Source organism: Rhizopus delemar, genomic scaffold (assembly GCF_000149305.1).
Source record: "Rhizopus delemar RA 99-880 supercont3.11 genomic scaffold, whole genome shotgun sequence".
NCBI lineage: Eukaryota > Fungi > Mucoromycota > Mucoromycetes > Mucorales > Rhizopodaceae > Rhizopus > Rhizopus delemar.
In genome coordinates this window covers 1,129,376-1,152,790 of record NW_027137837.1, presented here as the reverse complement: position 1 = coordinate 1,152,790, position 23,415 = coordinate 1,129,376, and the positions used below count along the sequence as shown (strand labels likewise).

General features: G+C 37.4%; 11 protein-coding genes across 11 annotated transcripts; 2 read left to right on the top strand and 9 right to left on the bottom strand.

The window, feature by feature from the left end:
* Positions 1-1,605: 1,605 nt before the first annotated feature.
* Positions 1,606-2,361, top strand: RO3G_13119 (uncharacterized protein; the record flags this gene model as incomplete). The annotated part of the gene is made up of 2 exons (XM_067667703.1): positions 1,606-1,825; positions 1,871-2,361. The coding sequence occupies 2 exons, from the start codon at positions 1,606-1,608 to the stop codon at positions 2,359-2,361; spliced, it is 711 nt and encodes a 236-aa protein (XP_067523804.1).
* A 102-nt stretch (positions 2,362-2,463) lies between these two features.
* Positions 2,464-3,832, bottom strand: RO3G_13118 (uncharacterized protein; the record flags this gene model as incomplete). The annotated part of the gene is made up of 4 exons (XM_067667702.1): positions 2,464-2,526; positions 2,575-2,676; positions 2,733-3,709; positions 3,772-3,832. The coding sequence occupies 4 exons, from the start codon at positions 3,830-3,832 to the stop codon at positions 2,464-2,466; spliced, it is 1,203 nt and encodes a 400-aa protein (XP_067523803.1).
* Positions 3,833-4,079: 247 nt separating this feature from the next.
* RO3G_13117 (uncharacterized protein) lies at positions 4,080-5,452 on the bottom strand (the record flags this gene model as incomplete). Its single annotated transcript, XM_067667701.1, has 4 exons — positions 4,080-4,739; positions 4,788-5,006; positions 5,091-5,324; positions 5,393-5,452. The coding sequence occupies 4 exons, from the start codon at positions 5,450-5,452 to the stop codon at positions 4,080-4,082; spliced, it is 1,173 nt and encodes a 390-aa protein (XP_067523802.1).
* A 386-nt stretch (positions 5,453-5,838) lies between these two features.
* On the bottom strand, positions 5,839-7,681 carry RO3G_13116 (uncharacterized protein; the record flags this gene model as incomplete). The annotated part of the gene is made up of 2 exons (XM_067667700.1): positions 5,839-7,253; positions 7,300-7,681. 2 exons carry the CDS (start codon positions 7,679-7,681, stop codon positions 5,839-5,841), a joined length of 1,797 nt encoding a protein of 598 aa, XP_067523801.1.
* Positions 7,682-8,198: 517 nt separating this feature from the next.
* Positions 8,199-9,093, bottom strand: RO3G_13115 (uncharacterized protein; the record flags this gene model as incomplete). The annotated part of the gene is made up of 5 exons (XM_067667699.1): positions 8,199-8,239; positions 8,286-8,702; positions 8,766-8,839; positions 8,888-8,982; positions 9,076-9,093. 5 exons carry the CDS (start codon positions 9,091-9,093, stop codon positions 8,199-8,201), a joined length of 645 nt encoding a protein of 214 aa, XP_067523800.1.
* A 382-nt stretch (positions 9,094-9,475) lies between these two features.
* Positions 9,476-9,906, bottom strand: RO3G_13114 (uncharacterized protein; the record flags this gene model as incomplete). The annotated part of the gene is made up of 2 exons (XM_067667698.1): positions 9,476-9,769; positions 9,823-9,906. 2 exons carry the CDS (start codon positions 9,904-9,906, stop codon positions 9,476-9,478), a joined length of 378 nt encoding a protein of 125 aa, XP_067523799.1.
* Positions 9,907-12,592: 2,686 nt separating this feature from the next.
* On the top strand, positions 12,593-12,885 carry RO3G_13113 (uncharacterized protein; the record flags this gene model as incomplete). Its single annotated transcript, XM_067667697.1, has 2 exons — positions 12,593-12,652; positions 12,703-12,885. 2 exons carry the CDS (start codon positions 12,593-12,595, stop codon positions 12,883-12,885), a joined length of 243 nt encoding a protein of 80 aa, XP_067523798.1.
* A 127-nt stretch (positions 12,886-13,012) lies between these two features.
* Positions 13,013-15,319, bottom strand: RO3G_13112 (uncharacterized protein; the record flags this gene model as incomplete). The annotated part of the gene is made up of 6 exons (XM_067667696.1): positions 13,013-14,076; positions 14,136-14,354; positions 14,403-14,552; positions 14,632-14,728; positions 14,784-15,169; positions 15,250-15,319. 6 exons carry the CDS (start codon positions 15,317-15,319, stop codon positions 13,013-13,015), a joined length of 1,986 nt encoding a protein of 661 aa, XP_067523797.1.
* An 845-nt stretch (positions 15,320-16,164) lies between these two features.
* On the bottom strand, positions 16,165-16,471 carry RO3G_13111 (uncharacterized protein; the record flags this gene model as incomplete). Its single annotated transcript, XM_067667695.1, has 2 exons — positions 16,165-16,372; positions 16,434-16,471. The coding sequence occupies 2 exons, from the start codon at positions 16,469-16,471 to the stop codon at positions 16,165-16,167; spliced, it is 246 nt and encodes an 81-aa protein (XP_067523796.1).
* Positions 16,472-17,671: 1,200 nt separating this feature from the next.
* Positions 17,672-18,345, bottom strand: RO3G_13110 (uncharacterized protein; the record flags this gene model as incomplete). The annotated part of the gene is made up of 5 exons (XM_067667694.1): positions 17,672-17,679; positions 17,833-17,900; positions 17,961-18,071; positions 18,251-18,279; positions 18,343-18,345. The coding sequence occupies 5 exons, from the start codon at positions 18,343-18,345 to the stop codon at positions 17,672-17,674; spliced, it is 219 nt and encodes a 72-aa protein (XP_067523795.1).
* Positions 18,346-20,823: 2,478 nt separating this feature from the next.
* RO3G_13109 (uncharacterized protein) lies at positions 20,824-22,821 on the bottom strand (the record flags this gene model as incomplete). Its single annotated transcript, XM_067667693.1, has 2 exons — positions 20,824-22,532; positions 22,593-22,821. The coding sequence occupies 2 exons, from the start codon at positions 22,819-22,821 to the stop codon at positions 20,824-20,826; spliced, it is 1,938 nt and encodes a 645-aa protein (XP_067523794.1).
* Positions 22,822-23,415: the final 594 nt, after the last annotated feature.

The window sequence follows — 23,415 nt, the reverse complement described above, 5'->3', positions numbered from 1 at the left end:
TCTTGTGATGAATCAATATGACATCAACGTTGAGAAAAGCATTTGATATCACAAGTCACAAAGAAGAATGGGCCCAAGCTAACCACAAAAGAGTTTAATTGCTTTATCTTTCACATTAGCCATTTCCAATTCCTGAAACAAAGGGTCATCCAATGAGTTAGAGAGTAGTACATGGCTCAAGTAAATAAGATGATGTAAAATAAGAATGTATTCACACCCTTAAAAAACAATGAAGCGTCGTCAGCAAACAAGGTTGTACGCCTTTTAAAAAAAAAGATCTACCAATGACAAATCAAAACATGGTTGTGTAGATAAAAAGAATGGAAAATGCAACCTACAGTTGTCATCATGAACAATCCTTTCTTGATACAATCTGTTGATATCTTGTTTATAAACAAAGTTTATCTTTGATCGGACTTTTTTCATCATCCTACTTGGGGTACAAGTACCAAAACGCAGGGGCACCAGTAATTTCCCAAGGACAAGCTTGTTTCACTCTCTTTTTTTTTTTTTTTTTTTGGGTGATAAAAAGAAAAAAAAAACTTATTGTTTAAAGAAGGTTGTTCTGAATATAAAAAAGCGACCAACAAATTTACCTTTTTTTTTTTTTATTATTCTTAATTAAATAAGGTCAAAGTTGCACGGATGATTTAAAACACAGATTACACAACATTAAATGCGTGCGTTACACTTTATGTTCTTGCTAAAACCATCTGCTGAATCATCAAGGCATTGGATACCCTTTCCCTTTTTCATGCTTTATTGAATGGATTGGGAAATTTATTTCTTTTTAAACAAGACACACCAAAGGATCTCCTCCTTTCTTTTGGAAATCTAAACCAATGGAATCCTTTTCTTGTGACCTAAAGGATGGTTCATCCTTACTATTGACAATGGGTGATACATCCACTAACAATAAAGAGAGAACCACCCCCCCCCCTCTTTTACTGATAAACTCAATTCTTCTTTTTTATAAAGATTGTAATTTAGTCAATAATTATTTTTGTAACACAACATGTAACCACTGAGATGATGAACATCTTACTCATCCCAATCAACTCGAGACAGAATATTCCTATCAAACGACATTAGCTGAACTAATAAAGAAATGGTGTGACTTGTTTTAAATTACTTTGGTGAAACACTGCTTGAAAAAAAAAAGGTGAAATAAAGAGCAAAGGCTGTTTTGGATTCATTCTTTATTGTATGGGTCAAGTGCATGTAGCATCTGCTTGGAAAGAAGATCCCTTTTTTTGTGTTTAGACACAAATCATTTGATAAAAAAGAAGGAGGAAAAAAAAACCTTAATAAATTAAATCGGACTTGTAATTCTTTTTTATTTCTTGGACCGAGGTTGCTAGGATAAATAAAAGGAGAGGGGGAAAAGGAAAAGAGGATGTGAAGGGAAGAGGTAAAGGGAGAGAGAGTGAAGACAAGTTGCTTTTGTTTTTTAGTCTCTCTCTCTCTTTTTTTCTTTTCTTTTATTTTTTAAAAAAAGGAAAATTAATTTTCTTGTTGTACAAATTATATTCTCCTTATTTATTCATCCCCCCCCCTCTCATTCTGTCTCCCTTTCTCTTTTATTGTCCTTTTTCTTTTTTATTCATGTTTCTTTATCGATTGTTCACTAGCTTTGTTATTTTTGGATCTTGTTTGATTTATGCTGCACCTGTATTTTCAACATTCAAGAGGGTTGAAAGTGGAGTTGTGTTGACAGAAAGTTTGTCTGAATTTTATGAAGATATAATAGATCAAGTGATGCTTGACGTTTCTGAGGATATATTAAAATACATTCCAGATTCAATAAGTCATGATGATATTGAAGGTAACTAGCCTAATCCACCGACTTATTTATTCATCCCCATCTTAGCTCGTCATGCCATCATCAAGTCCATGGATCGTAATCTGAATTTTATGCGTGCCAGCCTATTAGCCTCTGTGAGTCCATTGGTAGCGACTGACATTCCACAAATAACAGAACTTGAACTCCTTCAAGAAGAACAGGTCGAAAAGTTGACACTTCATCTACTCACGGCCCTTCCACGTCTGAATGAAAAAATCAGTCATCAACTCGGTCTGATCATCAACGCTCAACAGTCCTCGAGAATCTTGATACGTCAAGCGACCTCGCTTGTTCGCCCCGTGGATACTTCTTCGGTCGTCACAGTCGAATGGAAACTACGTCAACCCTTTCAGATTAACGTCGTACGTGAAAATGAACAATCGATGGACGCCAGATCTGAATCTCAGTGGTTACTCAAGAAATTATCTCGAGTGGAAATCGATTTATTAAATGAATTTAATGATCGAGTACAAGATGCTATTCAACTCGTCTTGGAATCTTTGGCTCTTGACTTCTAATTCAAACATACCCCCCCTCTTTTCATATCTATTCTATATCGCATCTACCATGTAATTTTGTAAAGTTTTTTTTCAATTAAATTTTTTTGTTTTATATTTGTTTCAAAACCATAAACTGACATTAAAACTCGTTTCTAACGATTTCACAAAATGCCACCATTTTGGCTATCCAGTGATTTAGTATCAAACCATCACTTTCTTTATTTTATTTACCGGAATGTAGAGTATTTCACCTTCGTTCAGTACACATTCAACATAATTGGCTTCTTTAAATTTCGGAAATTGATCTGGATCGACCTCTTGTTCAATAGGAACCTATTTTCTTTCTTTTTTAAATAAAGCAACTCTCGACTATCTCTTCTTTCATTTACCTGACTTGTGTTATTCATCATGCCTTCACAAGGATACAACTTGTCCGTCTGATCTGGATCATACAATCTCAAATATTTCCTGCCTACGACTTGCACCAGCAAATTATGATAGGGATCATGATGCAAAGGGGACACGGTCCCCTTGGGTCCAAACCAGGCGTTCTTGATCACCTCCGGGGGTCTGTGTGTGTAGAGAGCGTTCAGGTTGGGTTCGATGTGACAGTAATCGGGTAGGATCATGTCCGAGGCCAGCCGTGGGATTTGATAGAACAGGTCATGCTGTGCCAAATAGGCCACCTCGTCACTCTCCTGCAGGATGTAGCGGTCGATAAAGTCCGCGAACCGCATCATCTCCTGTCGCCAGCCAGCGTCCGTATAGGTCCTGCCGATCTCGACCGGGATCACTCGGTCTGCGGCCGTGGTCAGCAGATAGTCCACCGACGACCACCGTTCACAGGCCGGCCAGTGATCGATCAGGCCGGCGGGCAAGACAAAGGGCGTCGGTCGATCTTGGTTGCAGTGGGTCAGAAAGGATTCAAAGCTAGGAAACCTCTCGGGTCGCTCGATTGGGTATCGGATCTCGGGTGCTGGCAACCGTCGCTTGGGGATCGTTTGGGGTGGGATCGAACGCTGCTGGGAGAGCCAGGCTTGGGCGCGATCCAGGAGGTCACTCGCAAGCCAGTAGCGGCCGGGGGAACCACTGATGACACAGCAGGTGTCCAAGTCGCCGATGAGCGATTGCACCTTGGACTCTGTGGCTTCTTTCTTTAATTCCTCCAGTTGAATCATGGTCCTTAGCAATCCTGCATCGATCAGCATCCGTCGCCAACAGTCTGGGACATCTTGAAAAGGATAAAGTAGAATGATCTCATTGCAGTAATCAATCAACGCGTTGACTTGGTTGAGTAATGCGTCATGGTCTGCAAGTGAATTCGACATGGTCTGTCGAATGGTTTCAAACAACTCATACACTGAGCCTCCACACTGTTTCAAGTCTGTTTTCTTCTTTAGCTTTCCTCATCGTTCGATTGCTTATTACCTTTTGTATTCTCTTTTTTTTGAAATAAATCATCCAATTTTTCATAGAGTTGTTGAAACATGATTGAAATAAAAAAAAAAAAAAAAAAGGGCCGAATTTTTGTTCAACCACACTTTCTTGTTCTCCTTTCTACACAAGATACTCCAAGTAGGCTAGATGAAACGATATAAAAAAGAAAAGAGAGGGGGAAAAGTAATTTATTTTGGTGTGAGATACACCCTTTATACAACAAAGATTAAAAAAGAAAACATGAATACATCAAAAATGGGGTTTGTTTTCCTTGTTTAATCTAAAACAGATGTGATGTGTTAGTAGTGGTAGACTTCATTGGGTTCACGACCACGGACAACAGGGGGTTCAGTTCCAGGTTGGTAGATTTGTGTGTGGAATTCAGAAACAGGAGGCTCGGGAGCGGCCTCAGCCTTCTTCAGGGCTTCATCCACCACCTTGCGACATTCCTTATCGAGGGCCTTCAAGTCGGCTTCGGTGGCCATGTCATGGTTGATCAAGAGTTGCTTCAAACCGGTGATGGGGTCTGAGGTCGAACGCATGTGTTGGATTTCTTCACGAGTACGGTAGGTGGTACCGGGATCAGACATGGAGTGACCACCGTAACGGTAAGTGGCCATTTCCATCACAAGAGGACCCTTACCAGAGGTAGTCCATTCCTTGGCATATTGACAGGCTCTGTAGACCGAGAGCACGTCCATACCGTTGACCTTGATACCGGGGATGTAGTCACCACGCTTAAAGTATTCGGTAGAGGCAGAAGAACGCTTGTCGGAGGTACCCATACCATACTTGTTGTTCTCACAGACAAAGACACAAGGAAGATCCCACAACTTGGCCATGTTGAAAGCCTCAAAGACCTGACCTTGGTTCGAGGCACCATCACCATAAAGAGCAAAGGTGACAGAGGGGTTGTTGAGGTACTTTTGAGAGAAGGCGACACCAGCACCCAGAGGAACCTAGAGATCGCGTCAGCCTCGCTTATTGCTTCTCTTGTCTTCACTTACCTGAGCACCAACAATACCGTTACCACCATAGAAAGAAGGAGCAAACATGTGCATCGAACCACCCTTACCCATCGAGATACCAGTGGAACGACCCATCAATTCGGCCAAGATGCTCTCGATCGTACCCCCACGAAGGTAAGTAAAACCGTGACATCTGTAGGCGGTAATCACATGGTCGTTTCGGGTGATGGCTGCCTCCATGCCGACCGAGACGGCTTCCTGTGAAAAAAGATCAGTGATCGTGTGGAAGCATGCGGAGGTTGGATTTCATCCAACGTCCCCCCGCGTTTGCCCGTTTCTTACCTGGCCATTACACAAGTGACAGAAACCACGGATCTTTTTGGCCTTGTAGAGAGCATCGGCTGCCATTTCCATACGACGCATGGTGGTCATCTTTGTGTACATGTCCATCAACATGTCCTTGTCTACTTCAACATCTAAACTAGGCTTTTCAGCATTGTACATCTCAAAAGAGGATTCAGGCAAAGTGACCGTGATCTTGTCAGCAAAACGAGGTGCACTGGTAGACAAGGCACGCTATCATCAACACATATTAGTTTCTGGTCTCGTCAACAATAAAAAAAAACATGGCTTGCTTGCTTTACCATAGGTGAGAAAGCAGCGACGTGCTTGGCAGCAAATAAGCGGGAAGTTGAACGAAGCATTCTTTTGAAATTTGCTCTTTGGGTCAAAGGAAACAAAAAAAAAAAAAAAAGAAAAAACTTTTTTTTTTATCAAAAATAGCCCGGAAAAGTTGGTTTTTTTTGGGGGGATGGATAAGGTGTTCTGATTGGCTCGTTTTCCCAGGCTTTTTGGTTGAATAGGCAAACACGATTGAAACACAGAAGCGTTATTCGCTATGACGTCTCCCGTGTTTGCTTGGGCGTCAGTGACCTAAAAGATAAGTGGGGGAGAAAGAGTTTGCCCCAAGGCCAGCAAACGATTTTTTTTTTAATGGATTTGTATTTTTAGTTGAACTCGTCTTCATCGTTTGGTCTTTTTTTTTCAAACTTAAACAAGGACTTGAGAATAGGTTTACAATTTTTATTATTCATTCTTCCACAATCTGTACATCTTCCTCTTCTAATCCATCCATCTCCTCCATCTCGTCTTCTATATCCATTTTCTCATCTTCCAAAAAGTCGAGATGATGAGGATTTAATGTATAATAAATTCTATTGAGTGTATCCAAGTCGTTTTCCAAATCGACCAATTCATCGTCTTTTCCTTTTGATTTATCTTCCACCGCAGACAGTTGAGCGACGTCGATCGGTTTCGGGCCGAGTTCGACCAAGGTGTTCTTGCCTTGTTCCTCTTCTTCCTTTGTATGATCTGTCCTGTACTTGTATTCGATAGGCTGAACCGCTTCCTTCACCAGCACGGGCGGTTTGGGCGACTTGCGAGACATGGGAAAGACCTGAGGTGGATCGGGCGGACCGTCGACGAGACAGAAGAGATCGCTTGGATCAAACGAGCCCACCTTGCGAGGACAGCTCGAGACGTGTGCGTGGTAAGCGCTCGCTTTGGCATCCAGACTTTCGTGGGTCTGAAGCTGACCCCAGAGATCGAGGACGGGCAGGTCTTCAAAGAAGGGCAGACGATGATCGGGTAACTGAGCGAGGAGGGTGTCTCGCTGCATGAGGGGCACCATGAAGGTCCCGATGACCGACTGTCTCTTTTCGGACTTGACGTGTGTGCCGAACTCGACATGGTTAGTCGAGAAGGCTTCAAAGTCATAAAAGTTCGGATAGAGCATCACATAGGCCCTGAGATAGACGAGTTCGATAAAATACTTTTTCCAAGACTTTTTCCACTTGTCCGATCGACTGCCGGGGACACTGATCACACGCACCTCGCTGTGCTTGGGCAGGTTGAGATCCTGAAGACGTCGGATCAGGTACGCATGAAACTCGCGCCAGTGTTCTGGGAAATAGACGGCGCCCCAACTGCAAGGAATCTGACTTGCGTAGGGTGTCTGAGGCGCATAGTGCGCAGGCAAGAGGACCGAGTTGGGGTCAAAGCTGACCCGGCCCGAGGGAACGAGCTCGAGATTGCGAGGGGCGTAAAGACTGATGCCATACATAAGTCGATAGGCGTCCTTGTTGCCACTGTATCTGTATTTGAGGATAGAGTACTTGGACCAGACATAGAACAAGGGAGACACCTCGATATCGTCCTCTAACAGCACCGCGTATTCATCATTGTGGCTCGGATACCATGATTCGACAATCGCTGGCATCAGCCCTCCCTTCTTCACACGGTGACGGAGGAATTTGACGCCCTGCTTCCACACAAATGAATTGACCAGCATGCGTGTAGCACGATCGGCCGATTGCTCCATGTGGATCATCAAGTCGACCCGATCTCCCAAGTACTTGGATTTTCCTGCGGATTGTAACAAACGAGAAAGTGAATGAGGTCGACGGTCGGTGATGATCACAAGCTTGATGTCAATCTTGTTCCAATCTAAAGAAAGTCAGTCGTCTTGTCTCTTCTCCCTTTTTTTGCTTACTCTGTAATGCACCGATCGAAAGGTCAGGTATCCAGAGAGCATGAATGATTTCTTTTTCAGGCAAGGCAATGTGGGTGATTTGGTGCTTGTCGATCAATGCTTTCAAGGTAGGATGGACTGGTGTGTCGGATTGAAGGAGAACTTTTGTCTGGATATCGCTAAAGAGAGCATCGAGCTGTTCAAGTGGATCTAGGATGTTTGTCAAATCATGTAAAATGACGTTATCTGCATGTTCGCAAGCACTTTCGGTAAACACTCGCTGCACTTTTTGCTGATTGAGGCCATCTCGAGTCAAGAGGACGAGATGAAGAGGGTAATGTTTAAAACGACACAAGAGTGGATAATATGAAATGAACTGGGATGTACTTTGAATGGTGAGCATCACTGATGTTTGATCAAGATTGGTATAATATTCTCTATTGGTCTGCTTTTGCTGCTGCCTGTCATTTTTTGTCAACTGAAGCTGTGGTTGTTGTTTGGATAAATACCAAATGAATATGAATAAGAGTGATATAAAGGATAGTAAAGCTATCCGGACTATTTTTTTAGGTGATCTTGGTAGCCAAGACATGCTTTTTTTTTTAAAAAAAGGAATTAAAAAAAAAAAAAAAAAAAAAAGGACGGTAATTAATACCAATCAATTTATAACTCAGAAGATGAACGACAATCTTTACTTGTTTATGCAACACTGATCGATTTATTCTGGCAGTGATTATTTTTATAATACAAGAATTGACAAAATATAAAAAAGTCAAAAAAAAGTGTACCAGAACTACCGATTAAATAAGGTAAAGCTTCTAATAAAGATTCTATGGTTTGGCCAGGATGACTTAATATGCTTGAAGTATAAGTAAAATTAGCACAAGCGGCAAATATAAATAAAGAGGCTGATAATCCTTCTACAGATTGACGACGACGATTTTTAAGTATTTGGGGTATCCTGGACATTAAATAAAGTGTGGTGCAAATCCATGCTGATATCCTACCGATCCAAATCAAGCCATCTTGAGTTGAAATAAATGAAGTGGATGAATGGGTTGTATTTAAAGCAAACAAAAAGATGGACATCAGTTTGGCAGTGTTCTCTTTTGAGGACAGAGTGTACCATTTTGAAGGTGAAGCAGAAGAAGAGAATGGGGTGGATTCATCGTGTATGATGGGTGTATTATTATTGATATTTAATGGAATATGATGTGCTGGATGTTGAAATAATGTGTTGGATGGTTTAAGTGTGTCTTGTTCAGGTATAATGACATATTCTTCAATATGATTTGATTTGAATTTTTTATAATAAATCCACTGAGAAAGTAAGCAGATATCAATAGAAACAAAATAGAAGCCAAGGTATAGCTGAAAGGGTAATTGATCTGTCAAGAGTGCTCCAATGAGATTTGTTGTGTCCCCTTTAGATAGCAAAAATTAACATTTTAGGAAATAGATAAAAGATAGCATTCCTTTTTGCTTACCTGCTAACCAAATCGATAGAAAATTAAGGCTTAAACCATCAGCTGAACTTGCTTTGTAATTCTCAATCAATTGACTATAGACAATCAATAACACAATCAATAGAATAAAATAATAAACTTACGGCAATTGAGCATTTAACCAAAAGAAGATAGAAAGATAGCCTAGTAATAGACTTGCTGCTTCTTGTTTTCCATATACACAATCACCAAACAATGTCTATCATTTTTGTGTTATTTATTATTATTATTATTGTTATTGATGATGTATGCATACATTAATCCACTGAATATAAGGAATTCCATCTTTTACTGGTATACAAATAGTCATTATTATTAAATTATATTTACAATACTAAAGAAAGTAAAGAAAGAAAGAAAAGTAAAAAAAAAAAAAGTAAAAAAAAAAATAAAACCTTTTAAAGTCTTTTTTTTTTAAGGTCTATTTTCTATCTTTCGCTTGATAAATTGAATTCAGGAACAATCCACATTTTGTTCCGGTCATCATTTGCTTGCTCCCTAAGCACATTACATTATCTTTTGTTATCTTCATACACGTTACATTCCCTTCTTTAGTAATACTCTTGTACACACCCTTTCCTTATTGTTTTTAAACTTTCTTTTTTTCTATTGTTCAAGGCTTTATTTTACTAAAATGAGTCATACAAACCCTCAATGACTAACAATTTCACTATATTTTTTTTCCTTCTCCGCTAAAAGAAAAAATTGATTTCTCTTCTTGCTGCTGCTTTTGAATCACTAGCGTGAATTGCATTTTCCTGTACGTTTGTGCCATACAGCCCTCGAATCGTATTGGGCTGTGGCTTTGTTGGTCCGATGAGGTTCCTTAAACCCGAAATAGCATAAACCCTTGACAAAACGATCACGCGAATCGGTCCACGCGTTAGATAGTTGACTAAATCACGATAATAAGGTGCCTCATGTTTATCAGCGTACCAGATGGCGACCTCTTCTTCCGAAAGCTGAAGTGTTTTATCTTGAATCACCTTGAATCCATTTTTTACAATTATTTCCATTATTTGATTCTCGTGTGACATACCATCCGGTTTGATGACAGCCAACGTGAGCTCGGGTCCTGGACAGACAAAGGGTAACTTTGAGCAGATGGCGTAAGAATAATCATATGTCGAATTCTGTACTTGAACCAACAGAAATAGGATGAATGGGCAATAAAGTAAGGCGAATATAAAGCCTTCTTTTAAATAATCTCTCATGAAAGAAAACACAAAAGAAAAAAGAAAAAAAAAAAAAGTATGAAGCAGCTCTAAAGTGTCCGTCGTGCGAAATTGCAGGTAATGAAATCCATCGTGCGGACTTGACATTTTAATAGGGTGACCAATAAATATTTCATTTGCACACAGTACTCTTCCGATTTGCAAGCTCTTTTTCCGCTTAAAAAATCGACACCATTGATCAGCCGCACTGTATCAAAAGCGTCTTGAAAAAATAAATTTGGACAAAGCATCACTGTATTTGTATACAAGGACCACGCTCAAAGTATACTTTTGAAAGTTCATCTATTTTGACTAAATAAAGCAGCAGCACGAGCTATAATGCTACTTGGACGAATTCACCAAGAAAAATCTGCATCAACAGGCACAGCATAAACAACATATACTTCATAACTCAGCATCTTGATAATAACTGTATTGTTATAATTTATTTTAATCTGCAATAGTGTTCGTCTAGAGACGGCAGTAGAATAAAATCCTCATTCAAAAAAAAAAGTAATCATAATACGCACACCAATAGAAAGCGCCATAGCATTCATTCTTTTCCCCCTTTCTATTATGCTAACCGACTCATTTCCACCGGCATCGAACCTGTTACTAGGCAGTTTCAACATTCACTCTAGCCAATCCAAACAATCAATCCAAAATTGGATACAATGTCTTCACTCGCTTTGGAATGACCCAGTTTATGAGGAACCGAACAGACGATTGGATTGACATAGTTTCCAAAACGGGCCTACCGCATGTTGTCCGTCGCGATCATCCTGCCATCCCAATTCGTCTTCATTTAGGCCAAACACAAACAGGACCGGGTGTATGAGCTCAGGATTGTTCTTGAGAGTCTGTAAGATGGCCTAGCTGGATTGTTGTTCGAGCCGCAGGGTTCCTTGGGCCAGCAGGGGGCCAGGATGAAAAGCATGTCTCCAGTGCCATCCAAGTGATAAAAATGCCGGCTGTCGAAAAGGAAATCAGGCAGGTGGTCCCGTTTTGTCAAAGTGGGATGGTGTACATGTTAAGAGGATCGGGACGGGCCAGAAATCTTGACACGGAGGTGGACCCAATGCATGCGTTTGCTGGACAAAATCAAAAAAGGGCTCAGCTGTTTCTTCCTGATCACATAAAAGACAGTGAAAGTCCGGAAGGTAGGGTGGGATACTACTGTTTAGCAGGGTTCGGCATGATATCTTCTTTTGATACTGGCGCCAAAGGGCAGTACAAGCAGGGTGTTTAGCACATCTGTTCCCCCAGGCTAGTTCAGTATAAATGAAAGTAATTTAGAAAAAATATAAAGACAAGTTAAAAAAAAAACCTATGGGATCAAGGATAAAAAAGGTAGATGGAATATGGCAACATCCTTAATCCTTCAAAAGCCAACTTAGAAGGGGATGACCATGTGGAGATCTGGTACAAATATCTATGTGGTTTTGAGGACAATTCGGTTCAAATAAGATGGAACATAGGATTAACGAACGCAAACTGGGAAAGCACTATGTGCAGATTGAATATCTGCTTTCCACCTATTAAAGTTTCAAATCCACATTATGGGTTCTTTTACCTACAATTTGGTGCCGTGGGCGCTGTATATTTTTATTCAATCACAACTGTTCACAGTTCCTTATGTATTTGATTTCTATAAACAGCCGTATATCACAAATACTGTGCATCACTATTTTCATAGGCAATACTTGTAATTCAGACCGGCCGTTTAATTATTCAGTAACTCATTCAATCTCCGTCTATGGGTTGATATCAAGGTGTTTGGTTACTTTTTTTTTTTCCCTTCAGTTTTTTTTCTTTTTCAGAATAGAGACATAACAAACTCATTTTGTTTTCTTTTTTTTTTTTTTTTTACAAAGTTGTTTTCTGTTTTATAGTGGGAACAGACAACAAAAAAATAAATCAATTTTATTTTATTGCATGTCATTAAAGCGTGATTATATTCAAATGGGCTCAAAACCAAGCAGTACAGCTTCAGTCGACTCAAACTCTTCAAAACGCAAGAGACTCAATACCCAATCATCTCACAATAACTTACAATTTGAAAGAAAAACCAGTCGAACTAATATAAAACCTTCAGTGTATGTATTATCTATACTATTTAAATAATCCATTAACTCTTCATTCAGTCCACAGGTACACTTTAGTAGAGAAGAATAAAAAAAGAAGAGACATTTAAATTTTGTTTGTATAGTTTAATACCCAACAATGTGAACAATTATTTCAATTTTACGCAGACCCTGATTTACCTGAAACCATTACACCAGATGGTACAAAACAGTTCTTTGAGGATTTGGGATTATCAATAGAAGATGTGAGGAATAGAAAGAAATCAAAAAGAAGTAATAACAGAAAAATAGGTACTCATATTTGCTATTGCTTGGAAAATGAACACATCAACCATGGGCTACATTACAAAACAGGAATGGATGTCTGGCATGAAAGAATTAGGGTAAAATATAAAGTCAATAAAAAGGGGGGCGGAAAGTAACCTTAGACAGAACGGATTCCATTGAAAAACTGAAAGCAAAACGACCTGAATTTGACAAAGTATTTCAGGACACTGAACAGTTTAAGCAAATGTATCGATATACGTTTAATTATGTAAAGAACAAGGATCAGAAATGCATGGATACAGAAGTAAAATGACAGAATCCTATAGTCAAACGGCTTATTCATTACGTTTTTAGACAGCAGTCATTTTATGGACCATGTTGCTAGGTGATAGATTCCCTGTGGTTCATGAGTTTGCGTCATTTATACAAGAAAAGGCACCTGTAAAAGTGATCAATCGAGATCAATGGAACAGTTTCTTGGATTTTGTTTCTACAGATCTTTCAAGTTATGATGAATCCTCTGCTTGTAAGTTATAAATTTTGCTTTTTTTTTTTTATTATTAATAATTAACTTCTATTAATTTACATACACCCAGGGCCTGTTTTATTTGATGAATTTGTTGATTGGAGAAGAGAAAAGGGTAATGGAATGTCTGAATAAAAATTACTTGTTTTCCTTATTTTCAAGTGTCAATTTGTTGAATGCCTCAATGTCGCCTTCACTCAAAAGCTCTTGTTCGTGTGTTTGATTATTTCTGCGAAGCGCTGGAAACATGTAATCTTCTTCTTCTTCTACGTCATTATTCAGTAATGTGCTGACTTGCATTCGTATACGAGGAGATGCAGGTGCCGATAAAGGCTTGGGAATCTTGACATGTGTTTCTACTAAATCCTCTTCATCATCCACAAAGCTATCAGGATAAGCTCGACGAAGTGCTAATTGACGTGCCTTGATATATTCCAGACCCATACGCTTCCAATCAAGTAAGTCAGACAAACGCTCTGTACGGTTACGCTGATTGATACGCTGACGACGCGTCTTTTGTACAAACTGATACATTTGATCACACAATTGCTGCAGCGATTCTTCCACAGACTTCATACGACGATCTGTAATATATATACCATAGTCATCACAATTTTCAATGTTTTCTTCCATAAAACAACCAAAGCCAGATAGGTTGGTCGTAATGGAGGGTACACCCATGACAGTACATTCGGCAGGTGTGTAACCCCAGGGCTCATAATAGGAAGGAAAGACACCAAGATGACAACCTCGAACGAATTCTTCATAGTCCATACCGATTAGTGGATTATTAGCATTCAAAAACTCTGGGTGAAATACCACCTTGACACGATCATCAGAATTGTTGAATAACTGCAGACGACGGAGTTGACTCAGGACGGGATCCTTGTGGTCTTCGATGATGTTGTGGGTCACAATAGGAGGTAAAGTAGAACGCTTGAGTGCAAACACACGACGTTTGAGGAGAACCTTGTCTGCTTCAGAAAGGAATTTGGCAGGATCAATGTCTTCGTGTCGAAGTGCGTGTTCATAAATCACTTTGCCCATACGGTCTTGAATTTCACTGACTGTAGTATGTAATTGACGCGTGACAGCCTGTCCTTTCAATGCTTCCACATTAAATGAGTGAGTGGCAGTAGGCATGATGATAAAAGCAACCACAGTCATTTTTGAGCCAGAAGATTTAAGACGGGCATTCAAACCTACAGTCATTTTTTTTTTAACAAAAACTTGCCAAACAAATACGTGTCTTAGCACTTACGAGCAAGGGACTCAACAAACATATCCACACCTTTGTTACGATATTCATAACGTCCAGCAGTGAAGATATAGATTGTATTTTCCAAGTCAAAGTCATAATGTCCGTAAAAGTGACCTCGAACAAAGTCATGAATCTTTTCCTTATTTAATGAATGTAAGTTTTGGAATTCATGCATCGCAGAGAACTTCACAACATTCAATCCATTAGGCAAAACACCATCTACACAAAACATTAGGACTACACGTTATTCTATACAACACCCTTTACCTGGTTTTCTTTTCAAGAGATGTTCAGACTCATATGCAGTAATATGAGACACAGTTGTAAATACGTCAGCACAGTGAGCAGCACCTCTTTCAATACAATAACGGTGATAGATGCCACGTTTACCTGCTTCTTCATCCACGTCAAAGTTTGCTAAATTATTGTAAAAATCCACTGAACCAGCACACAGATAACGGCCGAGCAAAGGTAGCATGTGTTGTAAAAATAGTACAGACGTCAAGATGACGTTTTTTGATCAAAGGAACAGCTACGCCTGCCAACCATTCGTGGAAATGACAAATAATTGCGGGGTCTCCAGATTGTTTGTACTACACAGGACAATGTTACCTTCCCGCCATCTTCCCACTGTTTACAACATTTTACCTTGGGTGTCAATTCACCAAAGAACCAAGTTACCAGGTAACCAAAGAGGATAGCATCATTTGTTTCGGTATCTGCTGGAGGTGAAGGAATACCAGCGGCACGCCAAAGGTCACCCTTCCATTCATCCAATTTATGGGAAACGCTATTGGTATCAAACAAGAGAACATAAGGTGATCCTTCAACAAGCCATCGACCATAGAGGTATCTCACGCCGTGTGATGACATAGTGTCCAGACATGCCTTGATCTTTTCATTCGCAGGTTCACACGCTTCAACTTCCATAGGAGCAGATTTATAAGATAATGGGCCGATCAGTGTATAACGATCACCAAATTCTCGAACAGTGACAGGCACCTTGGTCTTGATCACCGTATAGATGCCCCCAACTAAATATACATTGTTGAGTGATATGCACACTCGTCTGCGCACACGCGCGTTTCTCTTTTTCGCTTTCCAAGGAACTTACCTTTGTTAGCAACCTCCCAAGCAATTTCAAAAAGAAGAGGATTGTAAACGTCTCTTTGAACAGTGGCCATTTTTATGATATTTAACAAGTGCTTATTTTTTTTTCCCCCACTTGGACAAGAAGAAGAAAAGAAAAGAAAAGAAATGGGATAAAAAAAAAACAGTTGAAGAATAATGCAATTCTATTGTGTTCCCACTCTGAACACAAAAATATTAAAATTCAGATGTATTTTTACATTTTTTATGGACTCTTGGATAAAAAATCAGCATGGATAAACAAAAAAAAAAAAAAAAAAAAAAAAAGTGGGTGGGTTCTATACTATGTTTAAGATTGACTTTTTATCCAACATGTTGATCGCATTTTTTTTAAAAAGATAAATTAAACAAGAAAGTCAATTAAGCGTGCATCATGTCAATTTTTATCACTTTTTCCTCAAACTTCTTTTTGTAAAAAAAATGTGAATTTTATTAGCGTCATTTAAAATTTTCTTCGAAATGATCTCTATTTGGGAACTTTTCAGTAATGAGTTCAAACTTAATTTCTATACCCTAAAAGATATAAACTACACTTGCGGTAAAGCGCAATTCTCTATTCTTTGATAGGTATTTGCTTGTTAAGTCTTTTTGGGAAGACTGTAGTTCTCCATCGCTATGGTTTATGACATAAAAAGCATGATTCATGTTTGTTACTGCCATCCTATTTCTATTCTACATCGTGATGCAAAAAGTGTATCCAACTATGGCGTGAATGTTTTTATGATGTGTGTAAGGGTTCACATAAGCTGTATGTCTGTACTGTGGTAAGTTGCACACATTTTTCTCGGTTTATACTCGTCAAAAGAGACATAACATGAGCCTTTTTTCATTTTATACTTTTTCTTCAGTAGTTCTGTGAATGCTGATATTTTCCTTTCACTCACATGTTGCACACAGTATCTCTCACAGCTAATATAGCGCTCTTACCATCATTCATATTATTTTCCAAAAGGTTTTCATGCTGTTTTGCTATGTCGATAGCCATACTCGTAATAAATGCCATTATGTCTTGAAGTTCTATTGAACACGCGATTTGATGTTTCTCACTTGCCTCGACGTTACGTATGTTATTCAAGGAACAGCTTACCCTAAATTAAAAGTACATAGTTGTTTCAAACATTGATAATATTCTTTCTATATGCCATTTACCCACTCTCTTCATTGTAATAGTTTAATACTACGCTCATTTTTCCAAGCGAAAATGAGCCGTATCAGCAGGTTTCCACATGTTTATTGTTTTCAACGTTAAGTGTAAATAAATCAAATTCTTATTTTCTATTATAATACCTACAAATCATACTTATAGAATTCATTTCTACCTATCTTCAGAAAACTATTAGATCTTAGTTCAAATACTTTTTGTAAAGTAGATTCGAAGACATATATCCCTCTATGCTACTCTCACTATAAATTCCTTTTATTTAAAATCTTCACGTTTAATCAAACATTAATTCAATACTAAAAGAAGATTCTTTGCTTTTTATATTCAGGTAAAAAAATAAAGACATCTCTTTCGAATTTTGTGGTCAACTGCTATACAAATCCTCCTTTCTAACAAAGCCCGTGGTGCTGATCACTTACTAAACAAGATATTCTCCTTATTCAACCTCTCATCTTATCATTCCTGATACCACTTTTCAATCGTACTGGGTGTGATCATATATACTCAAAAACCGGCGTATAGCTCAAGTAGTATCTATTCACAAGGTATACTGATGGTTCCTGGCAATTTCCGATCTAATCAATTTGAACTCGAATTTTCTACAAAACCCTAGAATGATGTACAAAATGACGTTCGATTTCACACCTCTCCTCTTGAAATTCTCCAAGACAAATTTAGAGATGTCATAAATAACACTCTAAACACTTTATCTGGCTGAGCTGTGCAAATTCATGCGAATTTACTATAAAGCCAAACACTGCCACAGCCTTTCTCAACGGAAGATATGCTCACAATAATGTCATTCTAATTTTGTTTGGCAAACCCTACAGCCATCTACGTCTTTCTCGCTACTTCACCTCCCACGACACTTTTTTGATAAAGTTTATACTAGGTTTTCTTTAGAACTGAAACATGCCATCAATCCATTTTGTGTACTAGTATATTACAGGACTGATATTCTATTTACTCATTTACTCGATTTTTATCGATAATTTACCAAAAGGCTACAATCGTAACAACCCCTTCTGAGGATATTCTTCCAATTCGGCTGGCTTATCTCATAAAATGCTTAGTACATGCAGATGATCTCTTTACAAGTCACCGATCATTCAAAGCCTCTTTTGCGACAAAATGGGTCAATTACTTTCACTTGCACCAAGAATAGTTGACGGCGACTATATAAACAGTGCTGCTTTCAAGAAGCAATTATGGAATAAAGGAAGCATTATCCCTCTATAAAAAGATGTTGCAAGAGAATGACTTCACATACTTACAGGTCTTGTTGCATCTTACCATATTGATTGATTTGGTATAAACAATTTATTTATTTAAAAATGTACTATAGAATCTTTGCTGATCGCTTTTTGTTCTATTGCAAGAATTTACCAACAATATGAAGACCAAAGACAGAAGCAATAAATGTCAAAGAGAGGACTAAAACAACAACAGGATCACTATGTAGAAATCGTGTATCAGTCTCATTTTGTCATGCTTCATTTCTTTCTTTTTATTACACGCGAAGTCCAGGAGCATCATCAGAGTAAATACTCATCATGTTGGATGTACTTCCACCGGGCATACCGCCACGACCAGTGTTTGTGTTGGAGCGAGATGTAACACGCTTTCTATTTAACAAAGGATTAAAATCAATATTTCACTTGATCCCTCAATTTTCTAACAATCTCTTTTGCACTAAAATTCCCTCTCTCATACATATACACACTCTTTTTCTACGCCCTGTGTCCCTTTAAAACCCTCATCACACTCTTTACGATTCTTGATTAATTTTATAAATTCTTTTTACCTGATGGTACCCTTTGGTGTTGAATCAGCCTAGGACAGAAGCAAAACGATTTTAGTGAATATTAAAAAGACTTATTCTTGTTTGCATTTTACCATTATGGTTTATTGATTAATTAAAAAAGAAGTTAAAAAAAAAAAGGATAATTTCCATAAAGTTGTATCAAACTGTTGTGATCCGCTGATTGGTGCGGTTTTCTTATTAAAATCACTGTAATAAACTGAATCTGTGCAAGAAAGTTTCGTGCAAAGATATACCAATTAATTGGAACTACGAAGACATCTACTATATTATATCAGATAGAATCGCTTTTCTCTTAGATACTTACGATATTGTTATGAATTGTCCTATAAGATTACCCCAAAAAGTAAACAGCGTGCACTACTATGCCAAAAGATGTCTTTATAGCCAGTGTTTGAGTTCTAGAACTAGAAATGGAATTGCAAGTAGGCAAAGAAGATACGAATTACATATTATGGTTAACAAACTTATCTTTTTTTTTTTCCTTTCAAAAAAATATGCATTGAACATCAAGCAGTAATTTAACTTGTTAGAGAATCTATCATATCAATCATGTACATTCAATGTGTACATTATGCTAGCTTTTTATTACTACAGAGCTCATAAACTTTCTAATAAAAATTCCTAAACCTGTGTACCTTAAACTACGTATGCATTTATTAACTGCACTTTTTTTTATAGCACTTGTATAAGAATTTTTTTAATTTATGGTATTAAATTGTATATATTGTTTGTTTTTATTTCGTAATAACATGCAAAAGTAATTTTTGTACTAATCAACAACATCTAACAGCGTTTGGAGTAGCTACTACAAAAGAAAAGCAATGAACATACTTTACAATTACATAAATTTATAAAACTTCAGTATCCAATGTAAATTTTTATTTAGCATATAGACAGAAGCTGCATAAAAGCGTCTTTAATCAAGCTATAAGCTTTTATTTAGAGATTTACAAACTTTGGTGCTCTTTTCCAATTTGATTTAACAGATTTTTTGAAGCTATGCTCATACCAAAGCTTTCTTTATCTTTAAATAAAAGAACTAGATTGTACCTTATTTAAAAATACTATACATAGCAATGTAAAATGGAAAGTATTTATTTAACGAATTGTGTTCTGACATATCTACAAAAAAATTCTTTTATGAGTAATCTACATCGAGTGATGAGCCTTCTTCTCAAAATGAATTTAAAAACTACAAGGGGGTTCTTCGTGATACGCATGTTAATTAAAAAACCTATGGTCAACTTAATTTCCTGCGTTGTTTTTTTTTTAAAAAACCAACCGTAACTGCCCTACTCATTTCCTCACTCAATAATATTATCAACAGGAACATTATAAATAAATGTGAACTCACAATTAATAAAATGTGTTTTTATCCAGTCTCTTTATTAATCCTTATCTTTTTTTTTTCTTATGATTATTCTAATATAAGTTACTTTTTTAGAATTTTAACAAAAAAAAACTTTTTAAACTGCTCTGTGGCAAGCAAAGAAGCTATACGCACGACACCATCTCAGGATTTGATTATACACCTATAATTAAAGACATTCATTACTTGGCTTAGATACTTATATTAATTTTCCACAAATGTAGCAAAACAAATTTTGATTTAAGTTTATTTTTCAACTAATTTTAGATGGTTTGTGAGATTTTGTATAATACTGATTGGCCATGCTTCAATTAGCTTTGTGATCACGTTGGCAAGATTAATACAAAAGCGAATGTCACATATATAAACTTTTGTTACATAAAAAAAAAGTATCTGTTGAATCCATTATAATTTACACCATTTGTTGACTAGTTGATATCTATGGTTCCGTTTCTGTATCTTAGCAAGACACTTGCTCTTTTTGTCACTTCTTTATTATGAGTATCTGATGCTTACTTGGTACATACAATGAGGCAAGCTTACATGTGCAACATATAAAATACAAGCATAAAAAGAAAGCATTGATTCACTATTTCCTTCTTTTATAAATGTAATTGTAATTAAATATAATGGAAATTAGCATTAATTAAGAACTAAAGTGAATCCATACTAACAAAATGTTAATTTTGTTTTATTTGTCTGAAATGGAGGAATAAGGCAATGCTTTTTAAAAACTCGAATTGCATATTGAATGGAGTATAATGCATCTCTTATTTTTAATATATTAAATTAAAGATAAGAACACTTTCTCTGCAAAAACGATTTTCATGTTAGATCTAAAGAAGCGAGCTCCACGAGCAACTCGATCGCGACCACGACCAGGGTGCCAAATAACAGAAGGTAGCACCCCATACTCTTCTTCATACAATTCTTGGGCGTCTGGCCGGGACCCGGCTCCTCTGTACACGACCAACAAAAAAAAAAAAAAAAAAAAAAAAAAAAAAGGAATTTGTGAATACTACCTAAAGTCTCAAAAAGTTTATTAAATGCTACAGAAAGGTATCAATGTTTTGTGACAGAAGGGAGAACCAACAAAGGAATACGAAATAAAAATGACTGACATTCAATCATCTATACTAGACAATTCTCATTATCACCTTGGGAGGGGTCACCAAAAAGAATATTATTGTGAAGTAGGTATCTGCAAATTATCTTCTTCTTCAAATGAAGCCAGTAGAGGCTCTAGCATCATTTCAACATTTTCATAGGGAATATTACAGCTTATTGAGATCAATCTCTTATAATCTTGATATTTTTTACTTGGAATTTGGCACAAAAGACTTGATAGTGTCTTGATACGTGTTTTCCTTATATCCTTCAATGTCTCCAACTCCTGCCGCAGTGATTTTGTTGTGGTGTGTAACTCGTTTAATTCTAATGGTGATGGATTGTTGGTATCTTTAAATGAATGTACCAAGCACTTTAGCATCTCCTTTTGACTGAATTGAAGCCATTTTCTAAGCCTAGAATCTAATAATAGTCCTTTTTTCCCGGCTTCTTCATAAGCAATTGTATCTTCAACATTAAACACAGTTGACTCCAATATAAGCTTAGTTTCCGCCAGCCGCTTTGTATATAGTTCGAGCTCAAGCTTTTTTTTCTGAATAGCGCTTTCTTTTGATATCAAATCTCTTTCATAGCTTTCTGCAAAAGAATCAAATACCTCTGATATGGGTGGTACGGCATCGCTGCTACTTGAACCATTGATTACTTGTCTAAACATTGTATCAATCTTTTGCCTTAAAACTTCATGTGAGTTACTATCAGTCGATAGAATACCACTGTTTGTATGAAAAGAAAGCAGTGATGGAATCTCACTGCGCCTTTCAATTTCATTAATATAATCTCTAGATGTCATTCCTTCTTCGTTTGCTATCTCTATACTAGCTCCAGCATCAATCAGTAGTTTAATTAACCGTTTGTTACCGATACGTGCCGAAATTGTCAAGGCTGTATCCCCATATATGTCCTGAACATTTAAAATGGAGATCAATTCTGAGCGATTGGAGCTCAATTTGTTAATGAGACATTCCATATAGTACCGAGAGGCATGCACTTTTCCTTTTGAGCCTGCTGTGGATGCAATATGATGGAATACCGTTTGGTCTTTTTTATCGATATTGAATACGGTTGATCTCAAAAACGTCAAAAGTGTGTCAAAGGTCTTTTCATCGAAATTATTGGTGAATAGCACACTGCGCATAAGTGCTGTCTGTCCCTGATAATTCACTCTGTAAACATCTGCCCCATTATCTGTCAAGATCTTGACTGTCTTAATACGGGCCATAGCAGAGGCCCAGTGAAGACTCGTATGACCTTCGTCATCAATGATCACATTCAGATCAAGATCACGAGGAGGATGAGCAAGTATTGAAGGTATGCCTTGGCGTCCAGACATGAAGAACTGAAGCAGCTTTTGAGCATAGGTATTCTCCCGTGTATCATAGTCATCAATAATCTGCTCATCTGCATCCATTGGCTCTGCACGCAACTCAACTTTTTCTACCTTCACCTCTGGTTTAGGCTTTTTTTCTTTTAAATGGCGTGTTCTTCTCCCGGGACTAGCTACAAATTCTTCTTCCATAGTCTGTATTGAAGCATTATCCGTATCTGACACGTCCTTTTCTTCCATTAAAACTTCCTTTTTCGCCCTTTTTCTCGCTGGTCGAGATTCGCGTGGTTTTTTTGTTCGTGCAGTAGCAGCTGTAGTATGTTTTGGTGCAATCGGTGGACTTTGGTCACCTTGAACAAAGCTGAGAATGGGTCTTAAAACGCTGTCTACCTCATACAGTTCTGCTAAATCTTTACCGCGTTCAAATGGAACCCAAGTACCTAAGAAAGAGATGCAACTTTAGTCAAATTGGTATAAAAACAACAAGAAAACGAATCTACCTTGGTATTTTCCATAGCCACCTTGTACTTTTTCGTGTTGACCTGTTTGTACTTCTCTTTCTAAAATACGAGTTCGGTGTGGTTTATCAAAACCCGCGACTTTAAGTATCTGAGTTGCATTTAAATAAGAATCTGCCTTTCTGCGCATCACAGCAATGCCTTTACATTGCATTTCATATACTGGAACTCCAGAATATGTTGCTTGAAAAATTTGTTGTGTGTTGGCCATCTTGTATTAAATGAAGAAAATGAAGGAAAAGAAAAATTAAAAAAAAAAAAATACTCAGTGTGTGTGCTTTTTTTTTTTTTTTTTTTCTTTTTTTTTTTGCTGCTTTAACCATTTTTATTTTTGTTTTACCCAAATAGTTTTTATAACTCCTGTTACTTTTTTTATTTTTAAGGAGAATAAGAAGCTCCCATAATTGACATTTGGCTTATCTCGACTATTCATAAGAAATTGTTGTGCAATAGGTAGCTTCATATTTTTTTTTCTTATGCTTAAATTCAAATTCCGGGTACAGTATTCAAAGTAAGCGCAGATAAGAATTACTGTTTTCACACATTACATATAATTAAATTGTTATTCATATTAGATTACTACTTAAATAAAGCAATTCATCTTATACTCTATCAATATTCAAGCTAGCATATATTTATGTTATTCTTTTACGTTTTTTCTTTTTGTTTTAAAGCAGTGCCTGATTTCGTGTCACATTTATTTTATTTGAAACGTTTAAAATACTTTGTTGAATACAAAGTGGTGCAGAAGTTCCCAACCACTATCGACACCTTTATTTTTCATTGTCAAAAAGCGACAGATGAA